This window comes from Varanus komodoensis, unplaced genomic scaffold (genome assembly GCF_004798865.1).
Source record: "Varanus komodoensis strain SLA01 unplaced genomic scaffold, ASM479886v1 scaffold7_1, whole genome shotgun sequence".
NCBI lineage: Eukaryota > Metazoa > Chordata > Lepidosauria > Squamata > Varanidae > Varanus > Varanus komodoensis.
In genome coordinates, this window is record NW_025336479.1 from 10,298,468 (window position 1) to 10,310,915 (window position 12,448).

Below are 12,448 nucleotides of genomic sequence, written 5' to 3' on the forward strand. Positions count from 1 at the left end.
AATCACCATCACAGCAATATTCAAATATTGCAGCACTATGGGGCCTGTTCAGATGACACATGCCAGAATATGTGTGCATGCGTGCATACATGTGATCAGGTCTCAGGTTTAAGTGAAAAATGTAATGGACAGAATGCAATACCTCAACTAGAGAAGCCACAGTTATCTAAACACAGGCAGGTGTTCTCTGACCCAGCCATCTAGAGCACAACAAGACTCCAAATTCCAAAAGGGAAGTACAGTCTTAACAAGTCCTGTGCCCACACTTATACAGCATGAGTGCAGAACCTCTTTCAGACCAAGGGCCATATTCTGTTTTGGAGACGCTCTTGGAGGCTGCATTGGTAAGTGGGGCCAAATGTGTAAGACCAAACATACAATCAAAACTGGCCTATTGTAGCTTACAGCTTTTAGTACAAGTCACCATGCCCTATGGGAGAGACAGAAGGGGGCAAAGTTGCACAAAAGTCAAAAAACCACCAACAATTGATAGTTGAGGAAAAGGCAGGATAGGGACAAGGGAAGGGGGAGCCATCGTCTGGGGAAACTCAGAGAGTCAGGTCGAGACTCCAGGAGGGCCAGGACCTGCCTCCACCCCACTTCTACAATATAGTAAACTCCAACAGTCCTGAACATACTTACTCACTAGGACAGGCAGACCAGCATGAACAGCTCAGTGTACACAACAGACTGCAGTAATGTGGACACAGGAAGAGTGAAAAATTTATGAATAGACTCCTCAAGTCATTTCACATATGCATGCAAGTTTCCTTGTTTATTTATGGCATTTATTAAACTGTGACCAGGTTTCTAGATGGGCTTATTAAAGGATGGAGGCAGCTATCAGAAATGACAATTAGCCTGCAGCATTCTCCATTCCCAAACGTTCTGAGCTAGAACAATTTATTCTGATGCGGCAACAAATATGAATCACTGGCATGCCTGTTTGTGTTTATGCTGGCCTTCATGCTCAAACATTTAACTAGCATGTTCAATTAAAGCCAAGCAGATGTGCTGCAAAAAGCCAAAAGAAAAAAAATGCTCCATATTTGGGGCCCCAGTTCAAACACTGCAGTGTTAGTTACATCGAAAAGGTAAACCACATGAAGGCCTTTCCGTATGGGAAGCCATTTGTGCAAAGCTGCCGATGCAGAAAACCTTTAAGCTCATTTTAATCACATCAGCACCGAAGTATATGATGACACAATGGGAAAACTGCCTCTTATTTTGGGGCAAAATTGCAGTGATATAGACCAAGCTGACATGAAGTGCGGCTGGACACTAAAACATTTGGAAGGCTATCCATGGGGAATCCTTTAAATGCCTCAAGAACACAGTTTAAGAGACACATCACTGGCCCATTTACTTCGGCTACTGTTGAAGACAGCATCCAAGTATCAGGCAAAACAGAAGAGGAACTGACAGAACAATCCTTTCCCTTCTCAACATCACTGCTAAGACTTTGCTTTTTCCTGACCATGTTAGGATTATCAAAGACTATTAACATTCCATGAATTTATACACTCTGTTATTATACCATTGCCCATTAAAATACCTTAAGAGTGCTTCCAGACAGAGGGCTACTGAGCATTAACAAGGAAAAGCCACTCTGAAAATATGCTGACTTTCCCCCCTTTATTTGGTTTTTTTTGGAGGGGGGAGGAGGGGTTTGGTAAGAAGGTACATAGATGCAATAGTGGGAAACCATAGGAGGGCTACAAATGGATGACTGTAATACCTGGACTTCCCATAAAATTCTATGAAAGAGAAAGAGCAACTGCACAGTAAAAGCCCTTGATGGCCAAAGCTCCAACTAATTCTCTGGCACATTTCCTGAGTGTAAGATGTTTTCTTAGAACAAAACTCCTCCTATAAGGTTCACAACTTTAGCTAACTACAACTGAGGTTCTTGTCAGCCCAACCTAGAAGGTAACACATTTCCGGAACTTACTTCCTCCTTTACATCTTTTTTCTTGATAAAGCATTTTGTAAGTTCTAATACTCATGTTCCATTTTCTGATTTTGTTTAAAAAAGAAACAGTTAATAGGAATAAAATCAAGTTTTACCAGTATTGCTATTCAACTGTGTTGGGCTTTCAAAAACCTCTTCTCACCATCTTTGAGCTGGATTTTTTATTCTGAACATCTCATAGCACCATTAATTTCTATTTTAATCATTATCTTGTCCATTTCCATGGTTCTGGCTACTTCACTGGCAGATTTACCTTGCAGCATGGCAGATGTGGTATAGTAATTAAAGGGAACGTTCTTCACCAGATACTCTTCAGAATCCAGCAAAGACAGCTTGTCCCCTACAATCACAGACTTTCCGGTCCCGGCATTTCCCACCAGCATGACTGGTCTGCGTCTCTCCAAGAGCTGATCCATGAAGTAACGGACTCGGATGGTTTCACTGGTGTGCACGAAGCAGGCCTTAAGAAAGGGTGAGAAGCACTTATAATGATCCATAGAACCCCCTGGAGCAGCAAGGTAAGGAGGCAAGCCAAAATTTGAGACTGGCAGACAGGTATTGCTATGTGGCATCAGCCAAAGAGTGCCCTGAAGGACATCACTCACAATAGTAATGACACAGAGGGCTGAACTTGATCTTTATGCTACATTAAAGGTACTTTTCCTTCAAATCAAAACAAGCCTGTGAAAGCCCAAAGCAGAGCAGGATCATTGCATACAAGTTGAAGAGGTTTAAACTTCCCATCCTTCCTCAGTGCTAAGAAAAGAAAAGAAAAGAAAAGAAAAGAAAAGAAAAAAGAAAAGAAAAGAAAAGGCCCATGGAAGGTTTTTTCCTTCTTTTTTAGGCCCCACAGAAGAGAGGGTGAATAGCCTAAGTAGCTCTCAGTACTGATGCTTTTCCACAAAAATACTGATGCACTTAAAGCTGCTTCCAACGCAATGTATTTTTCAAAATATATGCTCTGAAGCAAATAGAAAATGTCAAGAGATCTGTGTCTTATTAACATGGAAATCGCTGAACTCAAGCCATATACCGACACATGATCAGATTGCTGAGAAGGTATGTGCTGAAGTTCAGAAATACAAACAGCAACATTAGACAGTAGATCATTAATGCCTACACAAAACCTATTAATGCCTATTTCTCAGATAGACCTGGTCGGTTTGTAAAACCTCTCCATGGTGCTCACAGTCAGGAAGGGGAGAGGTTGTGGAACTCATCAAATGCTTTTTTGCTTCACAGAATTGTGGCAGCAGCATCTGACTCGTATCACTAATCCGTGGCTTACCATTGGCTCGGCTCAATGGCAGGGGCTGAGGGACAAGCACAAACATGTCTGTACCACAGTCAACTGAAAGAAAAAGAACAGCTTGCTGGGTGGAATATGGGTCATGCCCACACTCTCTTTGCCAAGTGTCTTGGGGTGTTTAGGGATGCCCAATACACTCAGCAAGAAGAGTCCTCAACGTCGATATTCTCAATCATTTTGTTTGTGTGACCCCGTTTTGAGCCTTTAATAATACCATGACCCTAGACAGCAATAAAAAAATCCAGGGTAGATCAGATAACATTCAAAAATGAATATTACATTGCCAGTATCCCTAGTGAAAATCTTGACCCAGAAAAATGAGAATTTCGTTTGGTAAGTGTGCAGCAGGATGCCAAAATGTGGCTGGCAAGAATGGAAATGAGCAAAGAAAATTAACAGTAGGAAGGTACTTCACAGAAACAGGATGAAAAACCAGAGTGCTACATCAGGTTGCATTGAGATTAACATAACACAACACTACACTACACCACACCACACTACAGACACACAAAGTACACACTGGACTGGTCTGAACCCTCACACAAGCAGAAGGAAACATGTCTTTCCTAACCTTTCCTGCCACACAGCCCCACACCACCAGCACACACAGATTTGGGGGAGCATGAAGGAGAAGGGGAAAGCTACCACACCAGCGCTTCCCACCTGCTAGCAGAACACTACCAGTGGATATAATCCTTTCCTCACCACCACTACTCCTACACTGGCAAAACAGGGATGGATATGTATCCTTTAAGGTCTACTAGATATTTTGGCTCCTGTCTTGATCAGTAACAGCAAGTCTGTACGCTGAAGTGCAGGGTGCAGTTCCATAATGTGGGTGCTGTGGGTGGAATTCTCAGTTTGAACAGGAAGACCACCAAGGGAGGTTGTGCTCCCCTGGTGTGCCATTTTTATCTGCTTGGAGTCAGTGTACCCAGTTGATACATCCAAGAGTTTCCCTTCTTTCAGAGATTGCCCTATTCAATGGGTGTTCTATGAGAAACAGTGCCATGTCTGAAAGACTGTCCATCAGAGCTTCAGTGCTTTGCCACTGCTTGTTTTGTCTTCTTTATCATTATAGCTTATATGTATAGCTTATTGTAACATGCTCTACATGGGGCTGCCCTTAAAGACAGTCTGGATACTTCAGTTGGTTCAGAATAGAGCTGCCAGGATATTAACGGGGACTGGCAGGTATTCACATATAATGCCAGTCCTTTCCCACTTACACAGGGTGCCAAGTGAAGTCCGGGCCCAATTTAAGGTGCCGGTGTTGACCTATAAAGCCCTAAATGGCTTGGGTCCTGGATACTTGAAGGAGCGCCTCCTTCCCTATATGTCCCCCCCACCCCCGCCTGGAGCCCCTTGAGATCTGAGGCAGTGGTCCTTCTTCAGGGGCGCTCCTTGAAAGAGATTAGGAAGGTGGCTACCCGGAGGAGGGCTGTGGTGGTGCCCCAAATGTGAAATATGTTCTCCAGCGCTTTTTTATTTTCCCATTATTTTAATGTTTAATCCATTTTAATGTGGTTTTATATTATTGAATTACTGGGTGGTATGCCATTTTTATCTGTTGCTTGTTGTAAACCATCCCAAGATGCCAGTAGATGGTCGGTCAATAAAAGCTTTAAATAAATAAATAAATAATAAATAGCTGACTTGTGGTTTCTAAATTCTAAACAAAAATCAGAACCTGTCATGGCAAGCAGTTTTGCACACTATTAGACAAAAAGAAATAATTATTCCAAGGAAACAAATTGATCTAAGGCCTGGGATCACAGGTGGTCCTCTGGGAAGTCCTCTCTTTCTTTCTTCTTAAATAAACCCCGCTGCCTTAGGCTAAACACTATGGTGCAGATCTCTTAAAATACATTATCTAGAGAGGCACATGAAGGGCACAAATAGACTTTGTACAAGCAGTCTCTTGGTTACAAACGAGTTCCATTCTTGAGAAAAAGGAAATTCATCTTTAACCCAAATTTGTATGTAAGTCAGATCACTTATATATCCACACTTGCAAGGGTTAGTGGTGCAGGACCCCCAAGAAGGTAGAAAAGCCACAAATATCTCTAGACACCCTGCTGCCCAAACTCACCAGTGCCTCCTCTTTGCTGTAATGAAATGCTGGAGGGATTTTCCTCCCCAGATGGGCATGGCAAGAAAGCATGCTTGAAGCCCACCCCCCCAGGGTATGCTTTGGAGCCCCCCCCCCCCGCCCCCACTGCTACCCTTTCACTTCCTCCTCTATTCCTGTGGTAATATTTAAAAAATTAATAGACCTTATGGCAGTTCATTTATAAGTATGGGTTGTCCATAACTTGGATGTTTGTAACTGCCTGTATAACATTATGATTCACACTGCCTGTGATTTCAGTACTTTGAGCAGCTATTCACCCATCCTTCCTGCAGAAGGAATGCTCTAATGCAGACTTCCCCAACTTTCTGCCTGCCAGACACGTTTGGACTGCAACATTCAGAATTCCCAACCAATGGACCTGCTGGATGGAAATTCTGGGAGTTGTGGACCAAGTACCTCTGAAGGCCACGAGGTTGGGGAAGGCTACTCTAATGCACTCACTTATCTGAACAACTCATTGAGTGCTGTCCAGTCATCACAGCACAGGCAGAAATAGGTAGAAGCAGAAGGATATGCATGGGAGAAGGGGAATGAAAATGGAAAGCAGCCACACATTGTCCACCACATATTTTTACCTGCATACCTTTGTTAAACTCTCTCTCTCTCCCTCTCTCGCACACAAAGTGACTTACCTGTAATGGCATTTCTGGATCAAATTCAAATTTGGGGATGAGCCTGGACCAAGGCTCAAATTTCTTTGTTTCTGGGTCAATGTAAAAGTCAAAGACTGTTGCTTGAGATGGAAACTTGATGGTCTTGAATTCTGTCACCCACCACTTACTGAATTCTACTCTGTAGTCTACAAGCTGTAAAGAGAAACATTGAAGAAAAATGTTTTTAATACACAGAAAGTTGTGTAACTTTGGTAAGTTTATCTGTATTAAATCATCTGTCCAATGGAAAGCATTACATAAAAGCTAAGACATTCTCTTATTACCAGGATGTTTGTCACTGGGGTTTTTCCTCCCATTTTCCTCCCAATTTTACCTTAATACTCTTATGTCCTTAAACAAATAATTATCTGTGAGAGAAACTGCCTGATCCAAGATCTATCAGACTTAATTAAACTTGTATAAACAATTGGGAAATTCAATTGATTGGCAAAAGACAACAGGAGGCTTGTATCAAGCTAGGCACAACGGAGTCTTTCCATCAATCATTGCAAGCTTCCATCTCTGCACGACATAGTCCTTGTCCTAGAACGGATTCCTGCATGCAACTGGTCTTCACTGCTGGCCTACCTAGTCCATAAATGTTACAGTTGCCAAAAAATGATGTACAGAAAAAGCAAGGGGCAGATTCCAGCTCACCAATAATCACACTGTCTGCAGGAGAAGAGCACCATTTCCTATGTGCCCTTCACAGCTATGTGCATCATATCATCAGAAGGAACATCCATTGCCTGCTGTGTGGCATTGAAGTTTGGGTACTCACTATCCAAAGTGGCTTGAAAGTGCCAGCCAGGGCCTGTGCTGTTGCTCACTGGCTTGAGTCATACACAAAGTAACACCTCTGTTGCCTAATCCTAGGATTTTAATGTAACAGGCTGTTTTGCAAGCAGGGCACACTTTTGCCAAACAGGCACACGCACACGGGGGTGGGGGGAGAGGGAGGGAGGGATCAATCTTCGGTCTGGGAGCTACCCTAACTACTAAATACCTAAATTAACACAGAACAGCATGTTCATTCTGAATAAATGGTGAGACTATCTGGAATGTAGAATAACATCTTAAAGGTATTGCCTTCTGTGGTTAACCCCCTTCCCTTCTTCCTATTTTCCTTTCTGATTATATAACTTGGGTGTATTTATGATCTGATGTGTTCCCCCATTCAATACTGACAAAAAGACTGCAGTTGCAGTGCTTCCGTAACATGCCATGTTCCCATCTTCCAGAACAGGAAGGAAGAGAAAAACACTCTGCTTATGCTCCTTCGCTGCCATCTTCGCTGTACATGAAAGAGCGATGTGCACTGGCTTGTTTTTTAAGAGGAGCTGCGGCTCAGTGGTGGAGCCCCAGTTCTGCATGCAGGTTCAATGCCCAGCATCTCTAGGTGGGCTAGTAAAGACCCCTACCAGACACCATGAAGAGCCTCTGCCTGTCTCGATCAACAATACTGGGCAAGATGGACCAAGGGTCTGGCCCACTATCAAGCAGCTTCTTCTGTCCCTCCATTCCTCCTCCTCCCCCTCCCCCCTCCTGCAAGGGTCTGTTCAGCTGCTGCCACCACTAGTAAGATCGTCAGCCAACTGCCTTACCCTGCACCCCAGAACTGTAGAGCACATTGCCCCTCTTCACCACACCACTCTTGGACAATTTCCCCAGCATACTACATACCTTCCCTTGACTCTCTCCTTCCCTTCTCTTTGCCACCTCCTCACTGCCACCTTACAATCAGGCCAAGGAGGTGGTGATGAGTTTGCACAGCAAAGGAGAAGGGGAGAAAGAAGAGAGCAGCACAGAGAGCTGGGGAAGGGGCCCACTGGCCATACCTCCTTGGCAGAGCACATGCTTGGCCTCAAGGAGGTCCCACCTTCAATCCCCAGCAGCTCCCGCCTGAAAGCCTGGAGGGCCACTGCTCGGCAGTGTCAACTAGAGTCCACCAACGTGACTCAGTGGGGCTCTTCTCACAAGACAGGAACTGAACCTGGAACCTTTTACGGGAGAAGCATGTGCTTTGCCACTGAGCTACAGCCCTTCTTCACTTACAAGAAGAAGCTGCCTTATACTGACAGAGTTCAGACGACACACGGTGGCTTGTGGTGGTTGCTCAATGAGGGCTCATTCACACCTGCGAATCCATGCTGTGGCCATCCAAGTATCGGCAGGCATGAGCGGGCTAGCCTTCCATTACTCAGCACAGGGAACGACCTTGCTGCTATTTACTAGCCCCCCCCCCCACTAAACACCCCAGCAGTGCTGCAGGGGGAAATCCACCTATGCTGATGGCTGCCTTCAGAAACAGGCTAGTGAATGAAACACCTGAACCAGAACAGCTGCCTACCCAGCCTCCAACCTCTGTGGCTTCTTTATGGATTATTTTCCCCAGATTTATTGGCTTCAGACACTTTTCTAATAGAGTGAGCGAGCTGAGGTCACAAGTTCATTTCAATGAGGCTGCCCAACTTCCAGTGGAGAGCAGTGATTTGCCTGATGACAGCTCACGTGCGCCAGCTTGAGACTTTCCCGACAGACAGTCCCAGCATGTCGTGTTGAGGGGGTTGTGCATTCTGCAGGTCCATACACCCCCTGGATTGAATCCAATGTCAGTCCGACTTAAATTAGACTACCTAAGCTAGTCATGACCAACCATTCCTACTCCATTCAGTGAGCCTTCCCCAAGTAGAACTAACATTGGACACAACCCACTGGCATTAAAGTAATACCCATTCCCATCTTCCACACGGCTGCAATACTTTTGTATTATTTGCAAAGGGGGTGTTGCTGCAAAAATCAATTCCCTTCTTTAAAAACTCAGGCTACCATAGCTCCAAATGTAAAGCTTTTCTACAAAACTATGGCTGCTGTTCCAGCTCCTTTTTAAACCCCATCTCTCCACCTACCACTCCATTTTACTGCTATTATTATTTTATTGGTTTTATTTCAAAAAACAGGTGGGTCTATATAATGACCCCTTCTGCACACCTTTGGCCACCTAAAAATGGAAAGAAGAAAAAGGGCAATTAAAAAGTTGGTAGGATACAAGAACAAGCAGCTGACACAGTAAGAAGGAAGTATGGAAAAAGGGTTCAGAGAAACTGATCATCCTTTTGCACTAAAATGATGTTAAACTGAAGGAATTCAAGCTACCCACAGAGCTGGAGCAGTGATAAATTTCAGCTGCTCACGTAATAGAGGCTTGCTGATTTTAATGCTTTCACCTCCATCCCTGCCTTTTAGAGAGGGACCTTGCTGCCCACCTACCAGCCTGCAATAGTGGGAAGGCATTCATATTGTTTATTCTGACATTTCAGCAGAAAAAGGTCAAAACTAAGGGCAATTTCTATGGCGAGCAATAAACAGATTTTATATTGGATCATTTTTCACCAGATCTTTGCCTGTTCTTATTCAGACTACAGCACTTCGGATCCTTAGCTCTGACATTTACAGAGAGGCAGGAAAAGAAACATGGAGTTCACTGTCAAGAGCAACATTGCAGAGGGAAACTTTGCCTGGTCAGAACACCAAATGCACCTTAAAGAACAATCCTCAGCAAAGATGGATGTGTCCAGGGGATTTAGCATTTTGGCAGAGCAGAAAACTACAAGGATACTAAGAAAATATCACAGGAAAATCAAGGAAGGAAATCATTCAGCTGATGCCCCAAATGAAAATGGCTCTCATTTCAGCAATCTGAATTCCCCACGTTCATGGATAAGAAAGAGTTTGATGCAGCAGAAAAAGTTCAAAGATTTTAGGGAATCACCTAAGGTACCCTCAATACCCTCAGTTAATGGATACACTTCTGGGTGTGGCAGAGGTACTTCTTTATTTTTTTTTTCTCTGCTGCTGCCAAAGCCTCTTGCTTCATGGGTTACCTGGCTCTTTCTACTTACTGCATAATAAACCTCTGATAAAAATGTTCCAGAAAAACAGTTTAGCTGTTTAAAGACCCAAAAGGCATGGGGAGAACATTTAACAGATTTTATTTATACTACTTTATCACAATCTGGATGAACAACCCACACACATATATTTTAAAAATATGTAGTAAGTAATTTAGGCACTTGGTGTAACTAGTATAAGTATCCTGAGGCCCAATAATACTTTGCAATATTCCTGCATTGCTAATTGACAGTGAAAAAAGATGGGAGGCATCTTTTACTCCCACACACCCCACCATTTGCTGGGTTAAACAATCCAGGAATTGGCCATGACATACCAACTATGTCATTCTAGGGCAAAACCTAGTCCTGGCCACCATATAGATTTCCTGCATCAGTTTCTCATGATATCCAGATTTGTAAGTTGTGCTTTAAGGGCTCCCCACAAACAGTATCCTTGTTTGTTTATGCCCACAGGAGCTAATACTCTCATTACAAACCCTTTCATAAAACAGATATCTACAGCAAAACCTATCACACATTTATTTATTTATTTCATTGTATGCTGCCTAATAGCCATTGTTCTCTGGACAGTTAACAAAAATTAAAAATAAATGTTTAAAAGCCACTCACTGAGAAATTAATTTAGAAGAACAAAACTATTTGCTATTGCTATTATTCATCATAAAAACAATACAGAATAAAATGAAATAGATAAAAACAAAGTTTAAAAGTTAGGCTGTTAAAATGCTGAGAAAATAAAAAGGGCTTTACCTGGTGCCAAAAAGAATAGAAAGTAGGCACCAGGCTCATTCAGTCGGGGTGCCATGACTGAAAAGGCCCTCCTCCTGGTAGCCACCTGCCTCACTTCCTTTGGAAGGGGATCCTGGAGAAGGACCCCAGAAGATTACCCCAGGGTCTGAATAAGTACATGCGGGAGGGGGCAATCCTTGGGATAACCTGGCCCCAAGCCATTTAGGGCTTTGAATGTTAGTACAAGTGCTTTAAATCAGGCCTGGACTTCACCCAGCAGCCAGTACAGCTGGAAGAGGACCAGCATAATGTGGTTCTCGTGAACCAGTTCCCATCAACAGTCTTGCTGCCCTGTTTTGGATTAGTTGGAGTTTCCAGACCATTTTCAAAGGCAGCCTCACTTACACATTGAACTCATCCAAATGACAGGTTACCAGAGAATGGGTAACTGCAGCAAAGCTCTCTCTGTCCAGGTAAGGTCTCAATTAAACTTACAGGTATTTCTTGAATCCCATGCATAGCTAACTGAAAGCAAGTTCCACTCAATTCAGTGGTGGTGCTTACTTATGACTGCATAGGTTCAAATTATAAAGCATGCTGAGCTTTAACCAAAGATCTTTAGACAGCTGAAATGTAGCATTTCACTTTGAATCAGAAATGCTAAGAAGTGTTACCATTTGAACTACTAGCATGAAGTCAAAACCCCTTCAAAGAAAAGGAAAGAAGTATCCAGTCTCTGCTTATTTTTCCTCACACTCCCTTATGGGGAACCTCCAGCCTGGGGCCTGATGAGGACCCCATCCTATCCGGCAGATATTTCCCCTGGCCCTGCCAGTCTGCTGTGGAGGGTGAAGCTTTTCTTTCCAATCAGCAGCTATTCGCAGATAAAGAGCTTTCTCCTGTGAAAAAGAGAGACCAACACCAGGGGAGTGATTCAGTCCTTTCCTCCTTCTGAATCCCACTTACTTCTAACCAGCCGTGGGCCAGAAAATTTTCCAGTGCTTTATTTTTCTGCAGAAAATATTTCGGTTGATAAGTTCATCAGCAACAAAGAAATGGATACCAATTGCAAAAATAATATCAGGAAAGTTTGACAGTTACAAAATTCAATTTGTTATTCAGCTGTAAAAATGATATTCACTGCCCTGTGCTCTGTCTCGTTGTCACAAAGCATTCAAGCATCCCTGCACCCTTTGAAGAATCTGAGCCATTCTATTCCTAAATTGTCCTAGCAGCAATGTATGTTTGGTCAGAAAAATAACTCCAAGCATTCCCCAGCTAAATGGGTAATGCTAAATTTGCAGGACTTCTTTCTGCTTAAATGTACATAAGACTATGCCATAAAAAGGCTTCATGTTTTTCCCCTCAAATAACTCAGGTCAAATGCTTGTGGGACAAAAACTTAGAATAGGCATTTTCCTACTTTTGATGTTTAAAAGTAAATGCAAATAAAATAAGCATGTCAGATAGATCTTTCTAGGGTATTTTCCAATTCTTAGTGAGCATTTTCCTGTGTGAAACAACCTCATACCTAATCTGCACTGGAAAAATCTTCTACAAATTGAAATTTCCCCCAAATTTTCCAATTCAATTTTTTTCTGTAAAACCCATATCACTGCTTCTAAGAACTTATGTCCAGCTTGTTCTCAGTAGAAATGCTACTTGCAAATGCTTTTGAGTGATTCAGTCCTATTTCCTTCTGAATCTTCACTTCCAGAGACTTGTCCTACTTACTTT

General features: G+C 43.0%; 1 protein-coding gene across 1 annotated transcript in view; it reads right to left on the reverse strand.

Annotated features, from left to right (window-relative positions):
* DNAH9 (dynein axonemal heavy chain 9) overlaps positions 1–12,448 on the reverse strand; it is a 224,899-nt gene that overhangs the window by 137,770 nt on the left and 74,681 nt on the right. Inside the window, exons 31-32 of the mRNA XM_044454085.1 lie at positions 6,048–6,221; positions 2,226–2,433 (exon numbers count right to left, since the gene is read on the reverse strand). Of these exons, the coding sequence (XP_044310020.1) occupies positions 2,226–2,433; positions 6,048–6,221 (382 nt within the window). The remainder of the gene's footprint in view (positions 1–2,225; positions 2,434–6,047; positions 6,222–12,448) is intronic.